Genomic DNA, 26,203 nt, shown 5'->3' on the forward strand with positions numbered 1-26,203 from the left:
AGGAGGCGGACGCTACGGCGGCGGAGGAGGGGACAGGTACGGCGGCAGTTCGTGGAGGGCTCCTCCGCCTCGCGATGACCGTTGGGGCTACGGCGGAGGAGGAGGAGGAAGGGGCAGCTCGTCGCGCTACGACGACCGCGACCGCCGCGACCGGGACAGGGACGACAGGGACCGCGACTACCGCCGCCGTTCGCGCTCGCGCAGCCGCTCGCCCGACAGGAGGCACCGCGACCGTTCTCGTTCGCCCCGCGGCGACCGCGACCGCTCGCGCTCGCCGAGGAGGCGCTCGAAGAGCAGGGACCGCTCGCCTGCCGTCAGGAGGGAGAGGTCGAGGAGCAGGAGTCGCTCGCCCGCCCGCGCCAAGAAGGAGTCGTCGCTCCCGCCGCCCGTCGGCGAGAAGATGGAGGAGTAGGCGCCACGTCGATGGAGCAAGAGAGTCGCTTGAAGAAGGACAAGGACAAGGTGGTTTCGCTTAGGTGTCTCGTCAAGGTTCGGCGTGTTGGCGGATGGGCGTCGCTTCTACACAAAATGTCTCTACACCTCTACCCTCGCTCGCAAAATCAAAACACTGTCTCCGCGCGTCGTGTCGTACTTTTTCCACCCCAAAATCAAGCGTGCCGTCTCTCAAGCTCGCAAGTCGAGGTCCGCAAGGAGTGGTCGGTCGAGCAATCGCTGTCGGTTCAACTGGTCGTTCGTCGCAAGCGCAACTCGTCGTCCTTTCGCAGCGAGATGCGGTAGGTCTTCCATTTCCTCCATTTCGACTGACCAGGCTTCGCCATCCTGCCGTCTGCCTTCACCGCGCCTACACGACACCGTCCCTATGCCCCGCTTCCTGCCTCGACGAGTCCGCTCGCCTCTTGCGGATGCTCCTGGACGATGGTCCCGCTCCTAGAGTGCCTTTGCACTCTTTGTCATGCTTTTGCTGGCGCCACCGCGCAATTGCGCTCGACGCCGCCTTCTTGCGCAGGTTCGGATAGGGCAGGTCGGCGCGCCGTGCAGCTCCAGCACGACGACCGTTGCTTGTTCCCTAGCTATACAGTTCGACCCTTCCTCCCTCGCCCATCCTCGTCGACCGGAAACCCCCCGCACAACGACTGTTCCTTTCGAGTGCTGATTGCAACAAGACACCACTTCCCTTGCACCCTGCTCAAGATGGAGCTGGCTCGCTCGCTCAGGTTCACCCGCACCGCCCGCGCTCGCATCGACAAGGCTGGCGGAGAGTGCATCACCCTCGACCAGCTTGCGCTCCACAAGCCCACCGGCGCCAACACCCTCCTCCTCCGCGGCTCCAAGAACTCGCGCGAGGCCGTCAAGCACCGCGGGTGAGCGACTGCCCTCTCTGTGCGGGTGGGCCGGATCATCGTACTGACTCTCTCTCTCTTGCCCGGCGAACAGCTCGGGTGTCAACCACGCCAAGCCCTACGTCATCAGCAAGGGCAAGAAGGAGGAGGTGAGTCGTGCACTTACGGCCGAGCCTCTCGAGAGAGAGACCTTCGAGAGCGGCTCCGTAGCTGCCGCAACTTCACGCGACTAGGAACTGACACTCTCTATTCTCGCACAGAACGCTCGCGGTCGCAGGAAGTCGCGCGGCTTCAAGATCTAAGGTGCTCGCTCCAGCAGAGAGTACGGCCGGGACGGGACAGGCGCTTGGTCGTTGGTACGGTCGCAACGTTGCTGTCGATTCCCACACGGTGTTGCTAGTTGAGAGGCTGTTTACGCGAGATGGCGGGAGTGAGCAATGTCAACTCGCGAGAGAGAAACCAAAGTTGGGGTCTTCCTCGTCCGTGTCGCTCGCTTCCCTCCGTTCGTTCTGAGCGAGCGCTCCTACTCCTGCTAGCAAAACATTCCTCACGTGGGCGATGCCGCTCGCCTCGCTCGTGCACTGGCTCAGCTCCACACCCACCTCATCGACCCTCTCGACTCTCGCGCTCTGGGGCTCGCTCGCGGCGCTCGTGGTCGGTCTGAGAGCGTGGAGCAAGGGCTATGTGTGCAAGGAGGAGCGTGGGCTGGCTGGGAAGACGTTCTTGCTCACGGTGCGTCTCACACACCTCCTCGAACCTGGTTGAGGCGATGAAGCGGTTGCCGGCTGACTAGGGACTCGTGCGCAGGGCGGCTTCTCTGGTGTTGGACTAGCAGTCTTCCAGCACCTCGCCGCAGCCGGCGCGCAAGTAATCGTCCTCACTCCCGACCCTTCCTCTCCCTCGACAATCCAGCTCCTCCTCCTCCTCCGCTCATCCACCTCAAACGAGCGCCTGTACGCTGAGGAATGCGACCTTGACTCGCCGGCGAGTATCAAGCGCTTTGTTGAGGGATGGAAGAAGGACGCGAGGGAGGGCATGGTCAAGGATCTGGAGGCTAGGATTGACGGGATTGTCTTTTGCGACGAGGGTGGCACGATGGAGTGGCGCGAAAAGGCGGGGAGGGTGTTGACCGGCCGGCATATGCTCGTCCAGCTTCTCATGCCCGTCCTACTTCGCTCGGCTGCGACTTCGACTTCGCCCATTCGTATCGTCAACACGCTCGACAGCCCCTTCTACGCCGCGGTCACGCCCGACACCTTCGATCCCCCTTCCCTCGTCGCGGACCAGGCCGTCGAGAAGGCCGAAGCGTCCGCCGAGGCGAGTCGGCAGCTCTCGTCCATCGTGCAAGGCGGCCGTGTCGCCTTGGCAAGCGTCCTTCTCTGGCGGGAGTTCCAAGCGCGCCTCTCGACATCCGAACCGAAACCGTCGACCAATCCTTCAGCATCTAGCGACGCTCGAGTACCGAGCACTTCCCCAATCCTCGCTTTCTCCGTCTCTCCCGGCGTCCTCCGCTCCTCCCTCCGCTCTCTCCTCCCCCTCTCCACCCGCCAATCTCCTCACTCGCGCCTTCCATCATCCATCTACGCCTTCCTCAGCCTCCTCATCTCGCTCCTCGCCTACCCATTCACCTGGATCTTCGGCAAACGCGCGGACGAAGGCGCGCAGGTCGTCTTGGGCGCTATCATGGGCGATGTGGAGCGAAATAGTGTCGGAGGACGGGTAGTGAAGGGTCCAGACGGGCAGAGGGTGGACGCAGAGAGACTGGAGGGAGGAGATGGACGGCAGAGGATGCGAGTCAGGGGCGGGGCGCTGTATCGGGAGGGTCGGGAGGTTCCGTGAGCTTCTTCCTGACTGGCTTCTCCTTGCCCTGCGGCAAGGGAGGCCTTCTTCAAGGTGCCGAACCTCGCTGACCTCTCTTTCACTCCACTCGCAGACTTCCTCTCCTCGACAGCCTCCCAACTTCCGTCCGCGGCGAGTTTTGGGACGCCGAGTACAAGAGACTGGAGTCTTTGCTGGCCCGGGAAGGACACAAGGGAGCGAACGGGACGACCGGGTCGGCAACAGGGGATGGGCGAGGGAAGGAGAAGGCGGCCTGAACCGGGGTGCAAACTCTCGCCTTGTACAATTCGCATCATCATAGACACTTTGCATTGCATTCGACGGCAGTTCACGCGACTTCAAGACTATGACCCTCTCGCTCGCCCCGCCCGACGACACTCGTTCCCGCTCCACTTCCTGCTCGACTCGCTCAGGATGGCTTCGCACCATCGCGCCACAGCTGGCAGCTCGTGGGCGACCTCGTCCGTGTCCAATTGGGGCCAGCCTGCGACCGCCAAGGAGACGCTCGTCGCTTACATCGGTACGGGTGCCGCGTCGACTTCAGGCCGTTTACCGCGCTTCAGCACGCTGATCGGGGGCTTGTCGGGGTACGGGCTGGTGTCACGCAGACCGAGCATGCGATCCTTCGCTGCATGAGCCGAACCTCTCGCTCGAACTCGAGATTGCCGACCTCATCAACAGCAAGAAGGCGAATACGTGCGTTTGCGCGCCTTAGCTCGTTCGGCGCTTCACGGGCGCTGCAGTCATGAGCTAACGCGGCTTGTCGCTCGCACAGCCCGCGAGATGCCGCCGTCGAGGTCGTCAAGCTGGTCAACCACCGGAACACCCATGTCGCGATGCTGGCCCTTCATGTGAGCGTTTCGTGGGTTCAGTTACCTGCAGCAGTGAGCTGACTGGTCTCGTTGCACGCTAGCTACTCGACATCCTCGTCAAGAACTGCGGCTACCCCTTCCACCTCCAAATCAGCACGAAAGAGTTCCTCAACGAACTCGTCCGTCGCTTCCCCGAACGGCCACCGACCTTTCCCCCACCCCCGATGAAGAAGATCCTCGAGCTCGTGCACGAGTGGAAGAACACGATCTGCGTCACGAGCAAGCACAAGGAGGACTTGGTGCATATTCGGGACATGCACAGGCTGCTTAGCTACAAGGGTGCGTGCGCGGGGTTGCTGTCGGTGTCCGCCGTCTTAAGAGTGTGACCCTGACGCCTTTCATGTTCCCCGGCTGCGCAGGCTACCGATTCCCGCAGTTCGACCGACAAGCAGTCTCTGTCCTCAACCCGACAGAGGTGCGTCGTTTCCGCTTCGTCGTCCTTTCTCTTCTCAAACTGACGTGGGTCCGCTCTCGCAGAGCCTGCAAACCCCGGACGAGCTGGAAGAGGAGGACCGAGAAGCGCAGGCAGCGGTGAGAACCGCTCCCGACTAGACTGCCCGTTTCCGGGCGTGAAAGGCCGGAAACTGACTTCTTTTGCGCTTTGCGGTCCTCACAGAAATTGCAAGAGCTGATCCGACGAGGGACGCCAAAGGACCTGGCTGCGGCGCAAGAGTTGATGAAGATTATGGCCGGGGCGGTGCGCTCTCCCCCTCCTCCTCTCACTCCCTCCTCACGAGACTTACCGCCCCTCGACGCCCACAGGAACCGGAGAAGAAACCGAACTACGAGGAGCAAGTCTCGAAGGAGCTCGACAGGGTGCAGCAGCGCGTCTTGTTGCTCAACGAGATGCTCAATAACGCGAATCCGAAGGAACGGTTCGTCGAGGGTGATGCGTATGACGTGCGTTGCTTGCTTTCCATTCGCGCTTGCTCTGTCGACGGAGCGGGCGGACTGACGCGTATTGGTGTTGGCCGGCTCGCAGCAAATCGCCCAGAAGTGCCGGCACGTCCAGCCCAAGCTGCAGAAGTGGATCGCCGACAGCTCCGAAAACCACCCCGACTCGATGGGTCCGTCTCCCTTCCCTCGCTTCCTTTCTTCCCTCTCGCTAACGGGGTGTGAGCAAGCAGACCGCCTCCTCCTGATCAACGACTTGATCAATAACGTCATCAAGCGGTACGAGGCTTTCAAAGCGGGCGATCGGAGCGCCACGGCAGAGATTGATCCTGCGTGCGTCCCCACCTCCTCCCCCTCTCTCACCTCTTCGCTGACCAAGGGTTCGGGAGGACAGACTCGCCACGGGGTCAGCAGGCGCTAAAGCCCGCACACAGGCGAAACAAGTCTCGCTTATCGACTTTGACGACGACGAGGCTTTCGCTGCGCCATCCCCATCTCCTGCTCCGACCCCTTCTCAAGCTCAACCGGGAGCAAGGTCGAACCCGCTCGACGATCTGGCGAGCTTGTCACTTGGTCCTTCCGCACCCGCCGGAGGAGCGGGAGCAGGGAGCTTGTTTGACCTGAACGCCGCCTTCTCCACTCCCACTCCCTCCTCCTCCACCGCACCTCCTCCTTCCTTCTCCACCGGAACCACCACCTCCGCGCCCTCCACACCACAACAAGGGACTTTCTTCTCCAACCCCGCCTACCAAACCTCGTCTATGTCTATGGCGCGGGGTTCGTCGCCTTTCGGAGGGGGAGGCGGGAGTCTCGGGAGTATCGCGCTTGGCTCGTCGGCGAGTATGGGTGCGATGCGCGCGGGAGGGATGGGGGGAGGGCCGCCTGTACCCCCGAAGAAGGAGGGGAAGAGCAAGGACGCATTTGCGGATTTGTTGGGTGACTTTTAAGGATGTCGTCGTCGTCGGAGGAGGAGTACAAGGTGCTCTGCCGTAGTGAGAGGAATGAGAGTCGACTTTCTTTTCGCTTTTGCGCGATCCGAGCGAGTGAGAGGCGGGTCTTCGCGTCTCTCATTTGCGCTCATCCTGCGCAGAGTGGCCTCTAACTCAGGTCCTTCGTTGCACCACGACGAGCGCGAAGAACAGCAGAAGGCACAAAACCGACGAGAGACCCGATCATATACGCACAGACTCGAGTGGCGAGGGCAGAGATCAAACCGCGAAAGAGAGACGTATAACCGTGAAGAGAACCTATTTGGATCCGTTTTCGTGTATCATACCACCGGAATCGAGACCTGAGAAGCGGGGAGGCAGGGGAGGGAAGGAGGACGTCTAGGCGAGGACGACCACGCCCACCACAGCCGCGACGACTCCGACGATTCCACCCGCGAAGACGGAGGAGGTCTTGTGTGCTCCGCTCTTGGGTGCGGAAGTGGACGAGGGGGCGGATCCGGAGGCGGCGGATCCTGAGGCGCCTGAGGCGGAGGTCGAGGCGGGCTTGGAGGCTGAGGAGGACATCATCGAGCCTGAGGAGGAGACGGACGAGGAGCGAGTAGCGGAGGCGGAGGCGCCGGACGCTGCGGGAGAGGGGGAGGAAACGGGGCACGTCAGGACTTTTGCGAGGGGACGGAGCGGGGGAAGCTGCGCATTCGCCAGACGAGCACGTACAGTAGCCGCTGGGAACAGCGCTGATGTTAATGGGCGTTTTATTCTAGCCGCGAAAGCGAAAGGAATCAGTTCCGAGGCCGGAGAAGGATGAGGAGCAGGAGGAGGAGAATGTACCTGCTCGCACACCTGCGCGCCGTACTGCTCCGCAGCCTGCAAGTCACTCTGCGAGCACGACGACTGCTGGCACTGGAAGTAGGCGCTGCGTACGATCCACCCACCACGATCAGCACGCAGAAGGAAAAGGAGGAGGAGGGAGGGGAGGGGACGCACAGCTGGAATTGCTGAGAGGTGCAGACTATTCTCCGGACGTTCGTTTGAGCGCGAGAGAGAGCGGGACGGAAATAGCAGCATTTGAGCGCGGAGAGGGAAGGGGACGAGCGGAAACGCGGTCAGAGACAGGGAGGGAGGCGTTGGCGATCGACTTCGCGACGACGGCGACGCGGGAGAGTCAGGAAAGTACCACGCACTGCAGGTGATGTTGCTGACGCCGTATTGGGCGCACTGGAGCGAGAACGAGCAGAGGAGGGGCGTGCAAATTGGGAGGTGGGGCGCGTACACGAAGGGGGTCAGCCTCGCGTTCTCGCCCTCGCACACAAGTTGGCCGAATCGCTAGTACGCACGGGCGAGTTGGGGAGTGCGGTACCGAGGCAGGTGACTGCGCAGGTGGGGATTGCGGCTGTCGATGCGGCGGGAGAGGCGGAAGCTGTTCCCGAGGACTGGGACTGGGCGAGGGCTGTGCCTGCGAGAGCGGCGAGTGCGGTGATGGCTGAGATGAGCATCCTGTAGTGTAGTGAGCGAGTGTGGTAGTAGTAGCAAGGAGTGTAAGAGAGAGAGAGAGGGAGCGAGGTGCGAGGGTCCGATCATTCACAGGTCACGTGGTGTCTCACCCGGGAACTCCACTTTGCCCTCCGATTCCAGACTCCTCCAAGGGGACACACTCGCACCGCTCACACCGCCACCGCCTGACTGCTACTGCCGCTACACTCACACAGACAGCCACTGACAGGGCTCACACGCACACGAGCGATGGCGCGACCCGCCGCGATCCCAGCCACACTCTTCATCCTCGTCTCGCTCCTGGCCACCCACTCGCTCGCACAGCAGCAGGCCGCCTGCTCAAACTACGGCTCACTCCTCTCGAACGGCACATGCGGCTGTCCACCCGGCTTCGACCCCGCCACCGCTTGCACCCTCGCAGCGTGCGACAACCCGCTCGAGTCCAACTTCGCTCGTCAACCCTTCTCCGCCGTCCTCGCGGGCAACGCCAGTACAGGCTGTGCGAGGCAGTGCACGAGCGGGTTCGCCGGGCCCAACTGCAACGTCTGCACGGGGAACCAGGCGTGCGCGAGTGCGCTCCAGGCCCTCAATGGAGGAGGAGGGGGCGCTGGCTCGTCGTCGAACGGGATGAGCTTGACGAACGGGCTCGGAGAACCGGTGTGCAGTACGGGACCGTGGACGTGGACTGAGGGATTTGCGAGCTGCGACGTCGTAGTGAGTCCCGCGCATCCTCTCGCTTTCTCCCGTCGAAGCGCTTACGCTCACACACTCTACCCGCAGAACCCAACCCTCCAATCCGTCTTCGCCGGCTCCACAACCCTCACAATCCAAAAAACCGTCTCGCCCTCCCAATCCCTCTCCTCGCCCTTCGGCACCAACGGCACCATGACCGCCCAACTCTGGTACGCTTCCTTGAGCGGTAACACGACCGTTGTCGAACAGTTCTTTTGCACGGCGGACCAGTGCGCGCAGACGAATTCGACGACGACGGGTAATGCGGAGGGAGAGGTCGACTGGACTTGTCAGAACCTCCGTTGCACGTGTATCCCCGGCACGACATTCTGTGGCGCTCCTGGCTCGCAACTCGATTTGACGAGCACCATCGACGGCTTGTCGGGCGTATTGGACATCACCTGCGATGCGGCGACGGGCACGCAGTGCGCGTTCAAGCAGGATGTGTTGAAGACGCTTTTTGGTGCGAATGGGTTGGCGCTGAGTGGGTGTAGGTGGGGTGAGTGCGTCTTGCCCGGTACGATCAGTGCGCTGGCAGACGCGCTGGCGGGGAAAGGGACGAATACTGGAGGAGGAGGGAGCGGGTTGAGTGGTGGAGTGATTGCGGGATTGGCGGTCCTCGGAGGCGTCATCGGAGCGCTGCTGGTCCTCCTCGCGCTGGGCAAGGCGAGCCAGAGGCGTGCGAGGAAGCGCGCAAGGGAGGAGGACGAGAAGGCTTTACTCGTCGCCTCAAACGGAGCGGCGACCCTTCACTCGGGCGCAGCGGGAGGAGCCTCGTCCGGCTCCGCCTCCTCGTCGTCGCAACAAGACGCCGGCGAGAAACTCGAACTACCGCCTTCTCTTCCCCCAATCGGCCTCGAATGGTCCAACCTCTCCTACTCCCTCTCGCCCACCCCTCACTTCTCCTTTCTGCCCTTCAGCTCCTCCTCGACGCGACCGAGGGAAGGAAAACAGATCCTCTCGTCCCTCTCGGCACGCGTCGAGCCAGGCTCGTTCGTCTCAATCTTGGGACCCTCGGGAGCGGGGAAGAGTACGCTCGTTGATCTACTCGCTGGGGTACGCAAGAGCGGGAAACGCGAAGGGAAGGTCGAGTTGGTAGGTGTTGGAGAAGGGGAGGACGAGGTTAGGATTGGGTATGTCGATCAGGGGGATGAGTTGCCTGAGACTAGTACGGTTAGGGAGGCGGTCATGCTGGCGGCGGAACTCAAGTTGGGAGAGATCCCGCATGAGAAGAAGCGGTGCGTCAACCCCCCTCTCCTCCCTTCTTTTTCCAGACTGACAAGTTTCTCCGGGCGCGGATGCAGCGACCGCGTCTTCGAGGTCCTCACCCAACTCGGACTGCTCGACGTAGCCGATAGTGTCATCGGCAGTCCAGAGGGGAGCGGGACCCGCGGGATTAGTGGTGGAGAAAGGAGGAGGGTCAGTATCGCGCTCGAGTTGGTCGCGAGACCGGCGGTGTTGATTGCGGATGAACCGACGTCGGGTGCGTTTCGACAGCTCGGTCTAGTCGCTGCCTCATTGTCCGCGGTGCACGGACATTGATACTTGAGGATCGTTTCGAAACAGGACTCGACTCGACTTCCGCCCTTCGCATCCTCACCGCCCTCAAAGCTCTCACCCTCCCATCCCCTTCCACCTCCTCCTCGCGCCCAACCCGCCGCACGACAGTCATCTGCACGATCCACCAGCCTTCGTCCCAGCTCTATCACCTCTTCGACGACGTCCTCCTCCTCGCGCAGGGCGGGACGCAGTTGTTCTTTGGAAAGGCGGCGGGCGCGAGGGAGTGGTGGGAGGAGAAGGGGGAGAGGTGTCCTGAGGGGTGGAATCCGGCGGATTGTGCGTTCCGAATCTCGCTTTCTAAGGTGAGCGATCGGAAACTGATGAAGGATGCGTGTGCGCAGTCCTCCTCGACCTTGCGACCTCGCCGCCTGCGGCTTTCATTCCCCTTCGTCCTTCCCCAACGACCTGCAAATCCGCCGCCTCCCTCCCCGCCTCTCCCCCTCACGCAACCCACGAGCTCCCCTACACCTCCTCTCCCACCTCGCGCCCGTTCTTCCCAACCCCTCGCTCGTTGTTGCGCAATACGAACGCGCATCAGAGGGCGAGTAGGAAGCCGACTACGACGGCTATGACGCAGGTTGAGGTGCTTGCGAAGAGGGAGGCGAGGAACTTGGTTAGGGATAGGGGACTTGTCGTGAGTCGCGTCTCGGTCCTCTCACTTCTCTGAGGTGATGGCTGATTCTGGGATGTGACCCAGCTCATGCACAATGTCGTACCGATGATCGTGGGGTTGTTTGTTGGCGGGATGTTCTACAAAGTCAACCTCACCATCGGAGGTCCGTCCGCCTCTCTCGCTCCTCACTGCGACAGCGCTGACCCACCACTCTCGCAGGCTTCCAATCCCGTGTCGGCGCCCTCTTCTTCCTCGGCTGCCTAATCGCCTTCGCCTCCCTTTCGGCCCTCTCGAACTTCGCGCACGCCAAGCGCATCTTTATCCGCGAGCGCGCAAGGGGCTACTACAGCCCCGTTACGTGGCTCGCGAGCAAACTCGTGTTCGATATCGTGCCGCTGAGGCTGGTGCCGACTATTGTGCTTGCGACGATCGTTTAGTGCGTTCCGTCTTTCTCGCTCTAAGGTTGAGCGTGGCTGATGCGGGTTGACGCGCGCAGCTGGATGGTCGGACTCGCGCATGACGCCGCGCACTTCTTCAAGTTCCTCCTCATCCTCATCTTGTTCGCCATCTGCACGACGCTGTGGAACTTTGTCCTCGCCGCCGCGATCGACGACACCGGATCTGCCATCCTCGTTTCCTCCGTGTGCGTACAGCCCCTACCAGGAGTCGCTCGACATCCTCCTGACTGACTCCCCGACCCGCAGCCTCAACCTCTTCCAAATGGCCTTCGCCGGCTTCTTCATCAACCTCCGCTCGATCCCGCCCGTCCTCCGCTGGCTGCAGTGGCTCGCGCCGCTCAAGTACGCCCTCGAGGCTGTCACGATCAACGAGGTTGGCGCCGGGTTGATGATCGTCGACGAGCTGGCGGGAGCAAAGGTGCAGATCTCGGCGGAGATTATCATGCAGACTCTGTGCGCCTTCTCCCTCCCTCTACCTCGTCGTGGTGCGACCTTCGCTGACGCTCGATCGCATAACGCAGCTTCGGGTTCAAGCAGAACGCCTACTACCGCGACGTCCTCGTCCTCTTCGCTTTTATTGTCGGTTTTGCCCTGATCCTCATTGCGACCGTCCTCGTCCGCCTGCGCGAGTTGCGGTAGACTCCTCTGTTCTTACTCCATCGGTTTGTGCGGTTCTCTCTACCGGGTTGTAGGTCTGTTCAGCATCTTGTCACGGTTGTTGCGTTTCCTTTGTCGAGTTGTGTGCTGCGAGAGTGACATCTCTCCTCGGGTTCACGTATCGCGGTGTTGGATCACGTGCGCTGCAGATGAATCGTTACAACACGAAGAACGAAGGAACGGAGGGAACGAAGATTAGGGTAAAAATGGGAGGACGGGCGGTTCTCAACACTCCATGTAGTCGCTCGCCATCAGCCTGCGCGGTGAGAGGAGGGCAAGCGTCAGCTTGTCTGCTCTGTGAGCTGGAAGAGAAAGTTCACGTACAACTCGAGCGCAATCTCTGGCTTGACGCGGTCCTTGAAATCAGGAATCTCGCCCTTGGTCTCCCTGTACCGCTCCTTGTACATCAAGTACTCTGCAACCTTCTCGACAATCTCTGCTCGCTGTTCTTCCAGCCGGATCACGCCCGTCTGCGCCTCGACAAAGTCGGCGGAGAGGGTGTTCTTGATCATCTCGGAACCGAGCGCGGCTGAGCGGGGCAGGATGAAGCGGTGGCCTGACGAATTAAGGGGTCAGCTTGCTTGCGCGGTCGAGGCGCCAGCAGGGCGGGCAGATGGCAGTGGGGAAGAGGCGAGGAGGACGCACCGTCACTCGATACGAGCGTGACCCAGGAGTCGGCCTGCGAGAAGGTAGGGAATCAGTAGGAGGCCATGCAGACTGGTCAGCCACACGCACGTCTGCCATGGCGAGTCGAGGTGAGCCGTAAGATGTCAACCTCGGCGCGAGTTGCTCTTCGACCTGGACAACTCGCACCGCTCGACCAGAATTGCCCGACGTCTGCTGAAGCGCACTCAGGATGCCCGCTACTAACCGCTCACCGTCTCCCTCATCCTCCCGCTCGTCTTCACCGCCTCTCCAACTCGACCCCTCGACTTTGGCCGCCCTCAGCTCTTTCTACGACGAGCAGGCGGAAGCGGAGCGGCAATTTGCGGAACTGGAGAAGAAGGCGCATGACCGGCTGGTGCAGGCGCAGGAAGGACAGGCAGACGGAGGTACGTTTCTTCTCCTCCGCGAAACTGATGAAGAGGCCTGGCGGGCGAGGGATGGGCTCAGTCGCCGAATGCGCTCGCCAGAAGTGTCTCAATGAGCTACTCCCACCTGCCTGACCCTGTGAACTGCCGCTCGGAGACGGTACGCTGACCTCGCGCTCGTCTTCCAGCAGAGGAGCAGCGAACGATGAGCGTGGACGAGTTCCGGAAGCTCTTTGGCGAGGACTGGCAGCTCAGTCAGTTCTGGTGAGCCTCCCAGCCGTTTTCGGTGGCGCAGCTTCTCCTTGCTGCGATGCAGACTGTAGAAGTCTCGCTGATCCCTACTTCTCGCCTCCGCTAGGTACTCTGCCGACTTTGCGACCCGCTTCTCCCGCTTCCTCTATTCTTTCTGCACCCCAACGACCCGCATCGCCTTCCTCTCCTGCCCAACAGCCTACATCGGCTTCCAGCACGAGAACCCGCTCAAAGACGCCTGGCTGTGGGAGTATGACACACGGTTCAAGCTCGTCGCGGGCGACAAGTTTGTGCATTACGACCTCGAGGAGCCGGAACGGTATCCTCAGGAGCTACGAGGGACTGTCGACATCGCCATCGCGGATCCCCCCTTCCTGAACGAGGTGCGCTGCGGCGTCTGCCGAGTGCCCGTGCTTGTTATACTGACACCTGCGTTGCAGGTCACAAATTGCTACTTTGCGACGACCCTCCGCTCCCTCCTCAAGCCAGACGGCAAGCTCATCCTCCTCACCTCGACCTCCGTCTCGTCTATCCTTCCCAAAGTCTACGACTCTCCGCCTGTGGGCCCGCTACGAAAGACGTCGCTGCAGGTGGAGCATGCGGGAGGACGACTGCAGAACGACTTTGGCGGGTGGAGCAACTTCGACTTTGACGAGCGGGAAGGGGTGAAGTCCCTGGAGCAGCTGTGAGGCGTAGAATGTGCAAATAGATCTTGAGACGATACCGTCGGTCCATTCTCGTCTCGTTTGCAGCTCAGCAACAGCACTCTGCTCTCTTGGGATCCGGTCAAGGCGGGGAGAACGGCTAGATGCGGATTGCGAGGTTGGCAACAACAAGCGAGATTGAAAAGACGACCGACTAGCCAAACATGTCGCTATGAAGGAAGCCGTGCAGTTGGCGCGCAGGCTCGACGCCGATGAGCGCCTGGAGCTCGTTGAGGTCGAGCTGGACGAGCGCCTCGAGATTTTCGACCTGACTGCTGAGATACCGGTAGTTCTTGCTCGAGACGCCGGGCAAGCTGCGCAGGATGTCTTGCGGCGCGAGGTTGAAGCCTGCTTCGCCCGACGCACCGCTCGTCTCGGCGCTGTCAGCCTCGAGACCGACAAGCTGCGCCTTGGCCTGGTCGGGCTCTTCGCGGTTCTCCTTGAGGTCGCGGAAGATCTCGACGGTCTGATATGGCGAGGAGGACCAGATGACGCGCAGCTTTGGGAAGGAGATCGTGAGGAGGACGATCTTCGAGCGGAGGTCGATGTCATTCGGCGACGAAGCGTAGGTCTTCGTGTCGACGTATGTCTGCACGCTTGTCTTCGTCAGCTACAGTAAACTGCGAGTATCGCGACGCCCCGCACCTCAAGGTTGAACGACTTCTTCTCGTCGAACTCGATGAGCAGGATCGGCTGCTTGTAGTGCGCTGTCATCAGCTCGCATTGCTGGAACCTGTCGCAGCGAGAAACGCAGTCAGATAAGCACGTTTTTCGAGCAAAGCGAGAAGCAACACGCACAGCCTGCCAGAGTTGAAACTCTGGATCAAGTCGGGGATACTCTTGCGCTCGACAGCCATTTCGGGCGTGATGATGTAGTCGCCGATGCTGAGCGTGACGGGGATGACCTCGAACTTGCCCGCGTGCAAGAGACCGGGAAGGGACGAGCGGAACTCGCGCATGTCCACGATGACCTGCGAGACGAGGGGTCAGATGCTGCATCACACTCAGCGTCTGGGCTGACGCACCTTCGGCGGCGTGGTGACGACCTGTCGACCGCCGGCACGCGTGTTGACGGTGCGCATAAGCTCGGCCTCGTCCTCCCCTGGCCGGTACTCCGCCTCATGCGGGATCGCCATTGACTGCGGACTTCGACGGTCAGTGAGAGGACACGCAGAAGGAAGGAAGCGAGACGCACCCCCTTCTCCTCGATGAGCCTGACGAAGGCGTCCTTCTCGCGGCGAATCTCGCTTAGGTACTTCTGCTCCTCGACCGAGTCCTTGTAGACGAGGAAGTAGACACGGATGGCGAGGCCTTGGTGCGCCGCTCGGTACGCCTGGCGGGAAATGTCAGCTAGTTTCGCCAATCGAGCGGACGAAGAAACGCACCTCGATTCGCCGCACGAACGAGGGATTCGGATCGAACATGACGACGTATTTAGGTCGCAGCTCTTCAAACACTCGGTCGTCTTCGTCGTCGAGGTAAGGTCGGATGATGACCACGTCCTCGTTCGAGATGAGGCCAAAGTACTCCTCAAAGTCGAGTGGGTTGAACGTTTCCTCGATGACCTCGTCGGATTCGACGTCGCCGGGCGTACCAGACGAGTCGACGCTGGTAGCAAAGGCGTGTCAGCTCGTGGATCGACGGTGAAGGCGAGCACACGCACAGCTCGGCAATCTTCTTGACCTCCTCTTCGAGCGCCTCGGGGTTGGCGCCGGTAGCAGCCGAAAACATCGGCGCCGCTCCGCTGGTATGCGTCGCCCCCGCATTGGAGCCCGCCGCTCCTCCACCTCGCACCCTTCGTCGCTTGGTCGGCGGCGCCTGACCCCGCTTGAAATCCTTGCGCTTCAGGGCCGCGCTCATCTCGCCGTCGCCGTCCTTGTTCCCGCCGAAGTTAGTGCCACCGTTGCTTGATGCGAATGCGCCCGCGGTCGTGCTCGAACCGGAAGAGCCTGCCGCAACGTTCGATGACGAGGACCGCCGCTCGCCCTTGTTAAAGCCGGGTGTGCGCTTGAGCGAGTTCTGCATCTTGCCCATATGCGCCTTCCAGAAGAAGTAGCTGTTGAGCTTCGACTCGAGGAAGCTGCGTCCTTCCGAGGTCTCCGGGTTGAGCGATGAGAGGTAGTTGCCGAGGGTGAGGCAGGTATCGGTCGAGTTGCACATGACGAGAACCGTATCGTTCGAGTAGCCGTCTGCGAATGCGCTGGTCAGCTCACGAACGTTCGCGCGGGAGGAGGGAGACGCACAGGGGTCGTACGGCGAGAAGTGGATGCTTGTCTCGATCTCGTCGAGAACTTCCGCCAGCACCATCCACTTTGGCTGCTCCTCCAAGACCGGCTCGACGCCAGGCGGTAGCCACCCCTTCTTCTTCGGCTTCTGCGACTTCGGCACCTGCGGTGGCGGCATCGCATCCTTGTCCTCCTTGTCCTCGCCGTTCGTCACGCCCGCAGCTCGGTCCTTCGCTTCCTTTTCCCGCCTCGCTGTCTCCTCCAGGTCACGCAGCAGCTGCTCTTCTTCCTCGGTCGGCCCGTCTGCCAGCCAGTCGTCCGCATTGAGATCGTCCGGAATCTCCATCCCGTCAACCGTCAACTCGCGTTCTTTCCGCCCCTCGCCCGGCTTCGCGACAGCCTTTTGCAGGTAGACGCGGTTGCGAGCGACGCTGAAGATTGTGTCGGCTGCTGCTGTGCCAAGCCAGGCGGGGCGGTCGCGGCGGTCGAGCGCGCCGATCGTGGTCGTGTGCGAGGAGAGGAGGGTCTCGAGGTACTGGTTGAAGCGGACGCAATCGAATGAGAGGAGATAGCTGCATACAGGCTGCGTCAGCTCGACACTTTACTCAGCGGTGCAGGAGTGGGACGCACACGAGAAGCTTGCGCAAAGTCGTCAAATCGTTGACGAGACCGCGAGTTTTTGGCCCCACCTTGTGCCAGACAGGGTCGAGCTGGATACGTACAAGCCTGTCGAAGGATGAGAAGAGGGCGTTCTCGAAAGTGAGGTCGTCGACTTCGAGCTGCGGGAAGGGAACGATTGAGCGGGAACAAGAGGAGGCAGGGCAAACGAGCGTACGTAGGTGTTGCTCCGCTTGATTTCCGACAGAGTCATCTCCATGCACTCGATAATGGCCGTCTGGATGTCGAGCATGTTGTGCGTTAGAGGCTGGTACAGCTCGACGACGTCCGCCTTGCGCTTCTTCAGGTCGGTATCGACGTCCTCGTGGAAGCTGTGAAGCGATGCTCATCAGTGCGGGCACGCAACGTGGTTTATGTTGACGCACCGAGGCACGATGATGACCTCTCGCAACTTGAGCTGCATGAGCGTCGTCTGGAGAGGGGACAAGCCGAACGAGAACGATTCTGGGCGGTCCGAGAAAGCCTTGAGGAAGCCGAGCTGCGCAGACGCTACGTCAGCCTTCGACGTCCGCCGAGCATGCGCGGGAGACCCACCTTGTTCTGCTGCCGGTAGATGCGGACAATGAACGCTTCTTGCGAAGTCGGCTTGACCCTGCACAGCTGTCCTGTCAGCTATTCCAGCAGAACGATGGGCACGCGCTACGTACTCTTCCGCATGCAAGACGACGAGACCGGTGATGAGGCTGACGGGGATTGTGCCCTTGAGCATGTCGACGATGAGGATGCGCGAGGTGACCGAGAAGAGGCCGCCGTCCTTGTACATCTTCTCCCTGTGGAGGACGACGTGAATACTGCTCTCGACTGCTTCAACACAGCTGCACACCTCTGCGAGTCGCCCAGCTCGTATCCGACGACCTTCAACCGCATGCCGACCTCCTCAGCAAAGCCTCGTTCCTCTTCCGGTGTCGCATTGACCACGAGCACGAGCTTCTCGGGCATGTCGTAGATCTTGAGCTGTACAGACGGGCTAATCAGCACACTTCATCCCCACATCCGTCGAGGAGAGAGGGGACGCACAAAGGTGGTAACGATCGTCCTCAGCCCCAGCCCGCGCGCCATGACCAGCATCGCATCTCCAGCATTCGGCAGAGCATTCTCGGGTGGAACGAGCTGCTTGAGGATATTGCGCTGGAAGGGGAGGAGGCGGTTCGTCTCGAGCGAGTTCTTGGTCGCGTTGGGCGGTTTGACCTTGGTCGCCTTGGGTTGTATCGCCTGCTCGAGCGTCTGATCGTCTGCGCGGCCCTTGCCCTTGTCAGCGCGGGACGGAGGCATCTCGAGCGAGTGATTTTGTCGGATGTCAACCTGTGAGCGAGTCCTTGTCGGCGACCACAACCTCTCTCTGGCTGGATCCAGGGTCTGATGGACGGAAACAGGTCAGGCAAGAACTGCACAGGTGCGCCAGAGCTTCCCACGGCCTTCCATCGCCTCTCTCTCGCCCCGCTGATTCTCATCACATCACTGACCCAGTCGAGAACACCCGCTCCTCGTAGTCTCCTGGCGGGCGCTGGACGCCGCAGTCAGACGGTTTGACACGCTCAATGGCTCGGCAAACTTCTACGACATCAACAGCAAGACCTCCGCCTCCTTCGACACCGCCAACGACATTCCGCGCCTTACCTGGGACCAGGTGCGCGCACGGCTGGAGAAGCGGTTCGTGTGTGCTGCAGAAGTGAAGGCGGAAGACATCGAGGGCGGGAAGAGCGGAGCGAGAATGGTCGTGCGGGCCTTGCGGCGGACGGCAGGCTTTGCGGATGCGAAGGAGGTTCTCGAGTGCAGTGTCTGGCTGGCGGCGTTGCTGGGAGCTGTGTCGAACGCAGCGCTGGATATAGCCGAGTGCGTCTTGCTGCCCCTCTCCCGATGATGGTGCCTGCTCACCTCTGCCCGCTCCGCAGGTCGCAACGACGCTCCCCTTCGGTCAGTCCCACACCAAACCCTCACGATTTCTTCGCCACCCGCAACTCTCGCACCGCTACACCCACCCCGACTCCCGCACTCGAACCCGGCCCGAGCGGCGAGAACAAAAAGCCTTTCTTTGCCGCAGTCACGCCGACTCCTCAGTCTGTCCCAGCCAAGCGTCGCGCTTCGCAGGCGCTCGATCTCGACCTCGAGCCCGTACCGCTGCCCCTCGGAGGAAAGGGGAAGGGGAAGGCTCGAGCGATCGTGTTGGACGACGAGGACGACGATATTGTCTTCGTCTCGGTCTTGGGGCGCAGGAGTCGGTCGTGCGCGCCCGAGGTACAGCCGCGGGTGAAGGAGAGCCTGAGGTCGACGAGGAGGAGGAGGATCGCGCGATCAGCGCATGTTCGCCGGAGCTAGGAGAAGCTGAAGGAGGAGAGCAAGAAGAGGAGGAGGGGGAGGAACGGGCCGATGAGTTCGAAGAACCGGCCATCGGCGTCCAGGTATTGGGCAAACGCGCCAGGCCGCCGCCAGGGTATCTAGCGGGTCTGGACAGGAGCATCACCCCGCCAGCGGGACGAGCTGAAGCTTTCGACGTGGGTCCGCCCGACCGCTATTCTGTCAGAGCATCTTGCTAACGTTGCTGCTGTTACTGATACAGGATCAAGAGTACCTGCCGGAAAAGAAGGTGCGCGGCGTCTCGTTTGCTCGCTGTTTCCGCTTGTCGCTGACCGTGGCTTTGTCAATCAGGGCAAAGCAGCAAAGTCTCCCGAGAAGACAGGGAAGCGAGCCAAGAAGGGCGAAGTGCGTCCCCTGCTGAGACAGCCGCAGGAGCTTCAAACTGATCCTCTTCTTCCCTCGCAGCCCGACCCTTCTCAACCCAATCTCCATGGGTTCTGGCCCTCGACGCACAAGCAGGACATACCTCAACCGGTGCATAAGCGATCTTGAGGCTGCAGCTCGTGGTCCGGAAGGGCGGGTTTTGACAGGACTCGACGGAAGGTGGATTGTCAAGTTGTGGGTTAGGCTGCAGGGCGCTGCTGGCGGCGTCCTCGCGTCTCCCGACACCGACGGACTTGTGAGATGACCTGATTTATCCTGTCTGGCCCCAGGGTGCCTCTGAGGGTCCGCTGCTCGTCTCGAGGTCGAAAATGGCCACCACCTTTACCTTGTCCTGCCGCGCCGCGTCTCTCGCTCCGCTCGTCGGGTACGGATCCTGCACTAGCAACCATAAGCCTGCATAATTTGCCAATACTCGTTCTCTGCGAGACATTCGAGTGTAGCCCGCCCCGTCGTCACCGCTGTCCCGCCAGCCAGCCTTCTCTCACTCCGCCCAACCCGCTCACCTCGCTCGAGAGCGCTGAGAGTGCACCTAGAACGCACAGCTACACCAGACTCAGCCTGCGAACCTCCGGCGACCCGCCTTCGCTCTTCCACGCTTCTCATCAGCTCCACCTCGTCTCGCCTCTCCACAACTCGACTCTGTCGCGTCCACCGCATCGGCATGGCCAATCCCTACAGTGCAGCCATGTCCTCCGGCCCCTCGAGCGACGGCGCCTTCTCCGCCCCTTCCTCGCGCCGCTCCTCCGCCTTCACGCAACACTCGCAAGGACACGGAAGGCGAGCGAGCGTCATCCCGCCCTACATGATGAACGACTTCTCGCAACAGTCCGGACCTCCTCCACCCGGAGGTCACTACTCCGGGCGCGGCGCGGCGGGCATGGGCAATGCAGCAGGAGGGAGACATGCGCGGCGAGGAAGTGTCATGGACATCGCGGCGGACATGTTGGCCGGACAGGCGGGCGTCGAGCAGCTCGAGAAGGTGAGGAAGGTCAGCGACAGGGTCGAGGACAGGCTTGAAGGATGGGCGCGGCCGATTCGCCCTTGGTTGCCCGGCATCGGCAGGTTCCTCATCGTTGTCACTTTCCTCGAGGATGCTTTGAGGATCTTGACCCAGCTCAGCGGTGCGTTGGGATATTCTCGAGCTTTTGCGCTGGCAAAGATGCTAATCTCGTTGCCTCCGCAGACCAAAACTACTACCTCCAGGTCCGCTCGAAGCGTCAGGGTTACGCTTTTCGCTCCGCTGACCTCGGCTTACACCGCGCAGAAACACCGCGGCTTCCCGTGGGGTCTCTCGCACCTTTTCTTGTGGACGAACGTCCTCGTGAGTTCGCTTCGTCCGCTGCAAGTTCCGCGCGCCAGCTAACTTCGCCTCTTCGCAGGTCATGCTCGCCTGCTCGATCTCGATCATCGCCAAGCGCTACCCCGAGTACGCGACCGGCGGTCTTCTCGGCGTCGTCATCACGCAGGGCTTCGGATACGGCCTCATCTTCGACCTTACCTTCTTCCTCCGCAACCTCTCCGTCATGGGCGGCCTCCTCATGGCGCTCTCCGACTCGCTCAGCCAAAAGAAGAGCTCGCTCGTCGGCATTCCCAGCATGGGCGTCAGCGACACGGACCGCAAGAAGTACTTCCAGCTCTTCGGCCGCGTCCTCCTCGTCTTCCTCTTCCTCGGCTTCGTCTTCAACGGCCAGAAAGGCATCGCGCACGGACTCGTCAGTGTCTCGGGCCTCGTCGCGTGCTTGTTTGTCGCCGTCGGGTATAAGGCCAGGCAGAGCGCGCTCTTCCTCGTCGTCGTCTTGACCATGTTTAACTTCACGGTCAACGCCTGGTGGACGGTTCACTCGGCGCACCCGCAAAGGGACTTCCTTAAGTGAGTCGGCTCTCGTTATCCTTTTTCCTCAGCGAAAGTTGACGGTTGTTCGCTTGCAGATACGACTTCTTCCAGACTCTCTGTCCGTCATGCCGCGCTTGTCGCTCCCTACATCGCAGCTAACCTCTTGATCTCGCGCAGCGATTGTCGGCGGCCTCCTGCTGCTCGTCAACCTCGGTGCCGGCGACTTTGCGATCGAGCAAAAGAAGCGCATCTGAGCGTCCGGCCGCACACCCTCGCTCGCCCGCACACGACACCCTCTCATACTCTCAAACGCTTCGCCATCCCCTCATTCTTACGCCCAATCTGCATGTTGCTTCCCATTCCCCGCCCTCTTTCACCTCGACTCTCGCTTCGCCGGCGAGTCGACCGCGGCTTCGCGCCAGTAGTTTCAGCGTAGCTTGCTTGTCATACCCGAAAATGGAACATCGCCGTTCGCATCTAGCTCGCCGTAGACGGAAGAAAGTGTCGAGGAGAGTGCGTCTGCCATTGCTGCTCGACGAAAGCTGTACGCTCAGCCACTGGTTAATCCGCTCATTCCAAGCGTCCTCAGTACTCGTCATCTTCGCCATCGTCGTCGGAGTGGTAGTCATCCTCCGCGGGCGCTGATCGCTTTTTCTTCGCCGCCTTGTCTCCATCTTCGACGGCCTTCCTCTTCCCACTCAGCTTATTCGCCTTCCAAACGGCCAACGATTCCTCGTCAACACCATCGCAAGCGAGGACGAGGTATCGCATCACCCTCTGCGGCCGCTCGCTCGGTTGCGCCGCCTTCAACTCCTGGTCCGCCAACACAAGGTCGTACGCCGTTTCGAAATTCCAGTCCCGCAGGACTCGTTGACGCCACGGCGGCAGTGTCTTGGTGTCCTTATTATCGCTGGCGTGACGACGGAACGCCCGCCGCAGAAGTGGCGGCCACATCTGGTTGGCGGAGGGTCCGACGGGCAGAGGCTGGGCATGCTCATCGAGTCGGCCATCGTGGACGATTCGATAGCGTCCGCAGTATAGCCAGACAGTGTCGATCCGTGAAACAAAGACGTTGACGCCCTCGTAAGGCTTGTCGGGGCGGTGGGAGCGGGAGACGGCGTTTGCGATCTCGTCCAGACGCTCCTTGCTCGAGATGATCACGAGCGGTTCGCCTGGAGCCGCTAGCCTGCCATTAATCCCGCATAGATTCTTGTCCATCTTAAAGGCAAGCCAATGATGGGCGAGCGTAAAAGGGCCGTCCTTTGGTCCGCCTTTGCCAACCATAGTATAGCCCTCCTTGCCCATCTGTTCGCGCGTGAACGTCAAGTCCATGTCGGCTGGGAAGACGAGGCCGTTGGCCGGAGCTAGCTGCGCGGTGTCGAGCGGAATGTCGCGGAAGTTGCGGAGGATCAGGTTGGCGCTGCCCACGGGCGAACGCTGCGAGAGTCTCTGCGGAGCGTCGGGCGTCAGTCTTCAAGACACAGGCATCTCTGAGGCACTGGCACTTCCTCAACGTACCGGGGTCGGATCGCCTTCGAAGTGTGGAGCGGGCAGATCCTCTTCGGCGTCCTGTTCAAGCTGCGTCTGGCTAGCCAACGGTCCGGCCGCTCGAGCGGCCAACAGCTTCGGCATCTCGTCCTGCGCCGCCTGCGGGCTTGGCGAAGGTGAACGGCGCAGTTTGTTCGCCGTCGGTTCTTTCGGGTCAACCGCTCGCCCCTTGCCCTTCGTCGCCGAGGAGTCGTAGCGCGGCGCAGGAGTAGGGAACGCAACAGCTTCTCGTTCAGCCGGAGGAGTCGGAGGCTGTTGAGCACCCTGGACGACGGGCAATTGAACGGCGTCCGCCGGTTTGGCTTGTTACTCGTCCGGAAGTCTGTGAAGCAAAGCTGTCAGTCCTGCGCTCGCTCAGTGGCGGGGGCTCAGTACGCACTCAATCTGGACAAGCCTGACGAGATTCTTGACGGCGTTGGCAAACTGCGCCTCCTCGCCCTCGAAGTCGACCGTCCGTCGCAGCGCACGAGCGACCAGCCCAACGCCGTACTCACCCGCGTCCATCTCGCCCATCTCCATGTTCGCGATGCCGAAGAATCGGCCGAGGCGTTCTTTGACGTCGATCCAGGACGGGAGCGAGTCGCGGATGAGGAGGGGGACGAAGAGAGGGGCGGTCTTCGAGGCTTCGAACGACGGTTCGGCGTTCGTCGAGGCGTCGTAGAGCTCAATAGCCTCAGTCAACGCCTTCAGCTGCGACCCTAGCTCGACATGCTGCTCGGCTCGGCGTGCGTCTGTCCTCGTCAAGTCGTGAGTGATGAGGAAAGTGGGGACGTGATAAGGACACGCACTGGCTGCCGAGTCAAACAAATCGTGTCCAGCCATCGATGAGAAGACGTAGCACGCGTCAGGACCAGCAAAAGCGACGTGTGGAGCAGGAGACGAGCGATGGGAGGAGGACAAGGTGTGTGCGACTCGGCAATGGCGGGTCGAGCAACTCGAATCCTTCCATTCGCGAACGAGTCTGCTTTACAGCTCCTTGACAAGCCTTCGACGGGCCCGGAACGAGAACGGCGACGAGGGTAAGTGTCTGTCGCAGTGCAGGATGAGGCGGACTAGCGGCCGCGAGCTGGGAAACACTGGCAATGCGGGAGAAGCGAGGTAGGCTGGGGTATCACGAAAGAGAGGGATTAACTACGAGGGAGATGGCGGGGTGCGAGACGATCAGGCCTTGGCTGAGAGCTTGGGAGGGGCGTCCTTCGGGCGGCTGACGAAGGTCGTGCCGAAGACGCGGTCCCAGAACGGGCTCGTAACGCCTGCGAGTACACGACAATGTCAGTCAGGCGTGACTGAATGAGGAAGCCTAGGCAAGGCGGCGGAAGGGCGACGCACCGAAACCGAGTTCAGGCTCCTTGTCTACGAAAGCAAGTCAAGGTCAGCGGCGGGCGCTGTGCTATACAATCAGCAATACTCGCAATGGTGTTCCATGTGCCATGACTTCTGCTTGCGGACGTACTGGGGAGCAGAGAGCGAAGTCAGCGAGAGTCGAGGAAGAGAAGGGCGGAATCGACTTACTTCCGGAAGCTTGGTGTGATGCAGGGCGTAGTGCATCACGTCGTACGCGACGTAGAAGACAAATGCGCCCGAGATGATGCCGTTTGCCATCCACGCCGGGAAAAGCTTGTGAGCGAGCTTGGTGAACGGAGTTTGGAGGGCGAAGAAGAGGAGGGGAGGCATGACGAGGCGCAAGCGGTCCATCTGCGGGGGACAGCTTTTAGCGTTTGCTCTCTTTCGAGTACAAGGGAAGCGCGGACCGGAATGTAGTGGTGGATACCGTGGAGTAGGAAGTGGAGCATTAGGAAGAAGGGGCGGTCCGGGAGGTGCTCGTCGATGTGGAAGAGGAAGCGGTGCATCGTGTACTCAAGGAACTGTATTCGAGTCGTCAGCGGACGTCTGGTCAGAGAAAGGGAGGCAACGCACCGTCCAAATGACATTTCCGACGAGGAAGCACGCACCCGACCTCGACAACGCCGTCGACATCGACAAGCCCGCCGCTGTTTGCTGGACGATCGACTGCCGCAGGATGTATCCGGCGACCGGCAGCCAGATGAGCGGCACGACATACCACGAGGTCATGGTGAAGATCTCGAGATACCACGGGCCGAAGAGGCGAGCGGGACGGGGCAAGTGCCTGCAAGCGAGAGAGTCAGCAATTGCGCTCGTTGACACTGGTGAACGAACGGACCTGGGCTGGTGAACCTGCTGAAGGTAGAACGCCTTCGAGAAGTCCGAGTTCCAGACCTGCATGATGAGCGGGCGGTTGAGGTCGAGGAACTGGTTGCGCTCCCAGTCCTTGACGTTGTCGGTGTCGTCAGGGTGCCAGTCGTCGGTGAACTCGAAGTCGGGGTTCGTGATGCACTCCTCCTGGCCCAGCCTGCCGATCTGGTACTCGTCGAGGACCTGGTACGCGCTGTCGCTGTGCGAGTGCTCGATCGGATCCTGCATGACCTCCGTGATGTCTTTCCCTGCCCAGTTCAGGATCAAGTCGTCTCCTCCCGGGTGGTCCTCGAGGAACTGGGAGACCTGCAAGATGGCGTGCACGAGGTCAGCGTTCCGCCCGCTCGACGCGTGCTCTGAAGGCTCGACGCACATCGTAGACCCTGTTGTTGTGCACGACCCAGCAGTCCTTGGCCGTGTTGTGCTTGTCGACCTCGGATCGAAGGTAGATGCGGGTGCGCTTGGTCGCGCGGTCGGCGGCGGTGGCCATCGCAACAAGGGTGCTGTGGATAGTGTTCCGGCGAAGATCAAAGGCAGACGAGACGAGCAGAGCAGCAGAGCGTGAGCGAGGGAGCAAGGCGATGTTCAAAGCGCGAGCACCTCGGGCAAGGGTCGCGAAGGTCCGGGCGGACGCCGCGAAACGCCAAACTGCCAGAAACTCCCACTGGGACGTCGAGGGCAACCGGTTATGCAATGCGATGGTATAACACGCGTACAGAACGGGGTCCGAGCCGCGACAGGCAGTGGCGAGAGATGCGCCTATTTGTCAGTGTACCGTCCTCGTCCTCCTCCTTCCTCCTGATCCGCCAACCGACTCGCCTCGTGACGCTTGAGGCTGTTGTGCGTCGGGTGGGACGGCGCTGGGCGATCCTACTCGGGTTTGGCGAGCTTGAGCGCCGCCTCTGCCTTCCTGAACTCGTCCGTCTCGGCCAGCTCGTCTTCCGTACTCGCCTGCAGTCAAGTTGTGGTCAGCAATAGATAAAGTAGTCGATGAACGAGACGGGAACACACCACAAGCTCCTCCAGCTCTGCGACAGCTTTTGCTAACCGCTTCTCGGTATCCGGGATCATCTGCTGGCTCTCCGCCTGCACTTTACGCTGCAGCAAGACGGCATCGAAAAGCGAAGCGTCAGCTGGCGTTGCTGAGTCCTTCGCATTGAGCACGCCCGGCGCACCTGCTGTCGAACCTCGTACTCGTCCTCGCCTGCCGCTTCCATCGCATCCGCACGCTTCTTCAGCTCGACCGCCTCTGCACGGTACGACTGGAGCTCCTTGACCGTACTGTACGGCACGCACAGCCGAGCAGGGTGAGCGAGAAGCGGGCCAGACCGGTTCAGTGATGAGGCACGCAAGAGGGTGAGACGAAAGGAAGAGGGCGCACCGGTTGACTACGCCGGTCTTGATCGCGAGTTGTCGAGTCTGTGAAGCCATCTGAGCGCACAATGGTCCAGCAGAGCGAGATGGTAGCGGAGGAGAGCGCGGTCGAGGGAAGAGGGGCGGTGTTCTCGCGGGTTGACCCTGAAACGCTCACATCGCTCGCTCGCCAGGCGTGTACGGCTCGGCTAGAGACGCTGAGAGTGCTACAACGTTCCTGTTAGCGACGAGCGGCCG

The 26,203-nt window shown here is 61.3% G+C and overlaps 15 protein-coding genes across 15 annotated transcripts in view; 8 read left to right on the forward strand and 7 right to left on the reverse strand.

Annotated features, from left to right (window-relative positions):
* Positions 1–412, forward strand: part of RHTO_04115 (transformer-2 protein) — a gene marked incomplete at both ends in the record, with an annotated part of 1,090 nt that extends 678 nt beyond the window's left edge. Inside the window, one exon of the mRNA XM_016417783.1 lies at positions 27–412. Within this exon, the coding sequence (XP_016270942.1) occupies positions 27–412 (386 nt within the window). The remainder of the gene's footprint in view (positions 1–26) is intronic.
* A 740-nt stretch (positions 413–1,152) lies between these two features.
* RHTO_04116 (60S ribosomal protein l18) lies at positions 1,153–1,603 on the forward strand (the record flags this gene model as incomplete). Its single annotated transcript, XM_016417784.1, has 3 exons — positions 1,153–1,322; positions 1,396–1,450; positions 1,562–1,603. 3 exons carry the CDS (start codon positions 1,153–1,155, stop codon positions 1,601–1,603), a joined length of 267 nt encoding a protein of 88 aa, XP_016270943.1.
* Positions 1,604–1,859: 256 nt separating this feature from the next.
* On the forward strand, positions 1,860–3,397 carry RHTO_04117 (short-chain dehydrogenase/reductase SDR family protein; the record flags this gene model as incomplete). The annotated part of the gene is made up of 3 exons (XM_016417785.1): positions 1,860–2,033; positions 2,109–3,136; positions 3,253–3,397. 3 exons carry the CDS (start codon positions 1,860–1,862, stop codon positions 3,395–3,397), a joined length of 1,347 nt encoding a protein of 448 aa, XP_016270944.1.
* A 157-nt stretch (positions 3,398–3,554) lies between these two features.
* RHTO_04118 (VHS domain containing protein) lies at positions 3,555–5,853 on the forward strand (the record flags this gene model as incomplete). Its single annotated transcript, XM_016417786.1, has 11 exons — positions 3,555–3,660; positions 3,749–3,836; positions 3,916–3,991; positions 4,054–4,291; positions 4,372–4,427; positions 4,490–4,543; positions 4,629–4,709; positions 4,775–4,912; positions 4,995–5,079; positions 5,140–5,239; positions 5,301–5,853. The coding sequence occupies 11 exons, from the start codon at positions 3,555–3,557 to the stop codon at positions 5,851–5,853; spliced, it is 1,575 nt and encodes a 524-aa protein (XP_016270945.1).
* Positions 5,854–6,234: 381 nt separating this feature from the next.
* Positions 6,235–7,349, reverse strand: RHTO_04119 (Extracellular membrane protein, CFEM domain-containing protein; the record flags this gene model as incomplete). The annotated part of the gene is made up of 6 exons (XM_016417787.1): positions 6,235–6,479; positions 6,571–6,613; positions 6,685–6,769; positions 6,841–6,865; positions 7,038–7,071; positions 7,191–7,349. The coding sequence occupies 6 exons, from the start codon at positions 7,347–7,349 to the stop codon at positions 6,235–6,237; spliced, it is 591 nt and encodes a 196-aa protein (XP_016270946.1).
* Positions 7,350–7,596: 247 nt separating this feature from the next.
* Positions 7,597–11,349, forward strand: RHTO_04120 (ATP-binding cassette, subfamily G (WHITE), member 2; the record flags this gene model as incomplete). Its single annotated transcript, XM_016417788.1, has 10 exons — positions 7,597–8,061; positions 8,128–9,317; positions 9,384–9,562; positions 9,646–9,915; positions 9,981–10,273; positions 10,337–10,415; positions 10,472–10,688; positions 10,749–10,895; positions 10,957–11,163; positions 11,232–11,349. 10 exons carry the CDS (start codon positions 7,597–7,599, stop codon positions 11,347–11,349), a joined length of 3,165 nt encoding a protein of 1,054 aa, XP_016270947.1.
* A 243-nt stretch (positions 11,350–11,592) lies between these two features.
* Positions 11,593–12,111, reverse strand: RHTO_04121 (transcription elongation factor B, polypeptide 1; the record flags this gene model as incomplete). Its single annotated transcript, XM_016417789.1, has 4 exons — positions 11,593–11,623; positions 11,692–11,923; positions 12,013–12,046; positions 12,103–12,111. 4 exons carry the CDS (start codon positions 12,109–12,111, stop codon positions 11,593–11,595), a joined length of 306 nt encoding a protein of 101 aa, XP_016270948.1.
* Positions 12,112–12,223: 112 nt separating this feature from the next.
* Positions 12,224–13,339, forward strand: RHTO_04122 (N(6)-adenine-specific DNA methyltransferase; the record flags this gene model as incomplete). Its single annotated transcript, XM_016417790.1, has 4 exons — positions 12,224–12,419; positions 12,590–12,662; positions 12,757–13,033; positions 13,091–13,339. The coding sequence occupies 4 exons, from the start codon at positions 12,224–12,226 to the stop codon at positions 13,337–13,339; spliced, it is 795 nt and encodes a 264-aa protein (XP_016270949.1).
* Positions 13,340–13,508: 169 nt separating this feature from the next.
* Positions 13,509–17,529, reverse strand: RHTO_04123 (DNA repair protein rad16; the record flags this gene model as incomplete). Its single annotated transcript, XM_016417791.1, has 15 exons — positions 13,509–13,943; positions 14,000–14,087; positions 14,153–14,325; positions 14,380–14,493; positions 14,550–14,687; positions 14,740–14,962; positions 15,018–15,543; positions 15,598–16,151; positions 16,210–16,358; positions 16,415–16,568; positions 16,623–16,735; positions 16,792–16,849; positions 16,905–17,027; positions 17,081–17,211; positions 17,275–17,529. The coding sequence occupies 15 exons, from the start codon at positions 17,527–17,529 to the stop codon at positions 13,509–13,511; spliced, it is 3,234 nt and encodes a 1,077-aa protein (XP_016270950.1).
* An 87-nt stretch (positions 17,530–17,616) lies between these two features.
* Positions 17,617–19,104, forward strand: RHTO_04124 (uncharacterized protein; the record flags this gene model as incomplete). Its single annotated transcript, XM_016417792.1, has 7 exons — positions 17,617–17,650; positions 17,748–18,090; positions 18,150–18,472; positions 18,499–18,749; positions 18,815–18,841; positions 18,904–18,957; positions 19,018–19,104. 7 exons carry the CDS (start codon positions 17,617–17,619, stop codon positions 19,102–19,104), a joined length of 1,119 nt encoding a protein of 372 aa, XP_016270951.1.
* A 553-nt stretch (positions 19,105–19,657) lies between these two features.
* RHTO_04125 (COPII-coated vesicle protein SurF4/Erv29) lies at positions 19,658–21,084 on the forward strand (the record flags this gene model as incomplete). The annotated part of the gene is made up of 6 exons (XM_016417793.1): positions 19,658–20,117; positions 20,180–20,199; positions 20,261–20,317; positions 20,376–20,866; positions 20,926–20,948; positions 21,008–21,084. 6 exons carry the CDS (start codon positions 19,658–19,660, stop codon positions 21,082–21,084), a joined length of 1,128 nt encoding a protein of 375 aa, XP_016270952.1.
* A 331-nt stretch (positions 21,085–21,415) lies between these two features.
* RHTO_04126 (uncharacterized protein) lies at positions 21,416–22,462 on the reverse strand (the record flags this gene model as incomplete). Its single annotated transcript, XM_016417794.1, has 2 exons — positions 21,416–22,279; positions 22,349–22,462. The coding sequence occupies 2 exons, from the start codon at positions 22,460–22,462 to the stop codon at positions 21,416–21,418; spliced, it is 978 nt and encodes a 325-aa protein (XP_016270953.1).
* Positions 22,463–22,684: 222 nt separating this feature from the next.
* On the reverse strand, positions 22,685–23,200 carry RHTO_04127 (uncharacterized protein; the record flags this gene model as incomplete). The annotated part of the gene is made up of 3 exons (XM_016417795.1): positions 22,685–22,700; positions 22,758–23,109; positions 23,167–23,200. The coding sequence occupies 3 exons, from the start codon at positions 23,198–23,200 to the stop codon at positions 22,685–22,687; spliced, it is 402 nt and encodes a 133-aa protein (XP_016270954.1).
* A 339-nt stretch (positions 23,201–23,539) lies between these two features.
* On the reverse strand, positions 23,540–25,082 carry RHTO_04128 (fatty acid-2 hydroxylase; the record flags this gene model as incomplete). The annotated part of the gene is made up of 8 exons (XM_016417796.1): positions 23,540–23,631; positions 23,708–23,731; positions 23,791–23,830; positions 23,891–24,073; positions 24,130–24,243; positions 24,296–24,506; positions 24,561–24,898; positions 24,966–25,082. 8 exons carry the CDS (start codon positions 25,080–25,082, stop codon positions 23,540–23,542), a joined length of 1,119 nt encoding a protein of 372 aa, XP_016270955.1.
* Positions 25,083–25,462: 380 nt separating this feature from the next.
* RHTO_04129 (tubulin-specific chaperone A) lies at positions 25,463–26,023 on the reverse strand (the record flags this gene model as incomplete). Its single annotated transcript, XM_016417797.1, has 4 exons — positions 25,463–25,543; positions 25,604–25,690; positions 25,768–25,873; positions 25,974–26,023. 4 exons carry the CDS (start codon positions 26,021–26,023, stop codon positions 25,463–25,465), a joined length of 324 nt encoding a protein of 107 aa, XP_016270956.1.
* Between the last annotated feature and the right edge of the window lie 180 nt (positions 26,024–26,203).

This window comes from Rhodotorula toruloides, assembly GCF_000320785.1.
Source record: "Rhodotorula toruloides NP11 unplaced genomic scaffold Scaffold25, whole genome shotgun sequence".
NCBI lineage: Eukaryota > Fungi > Basidiomycota > Microbotryomycetes > Sporidiobolales > Sporidiobolaceae > Rhodotorula > Rhodotorula toruloides.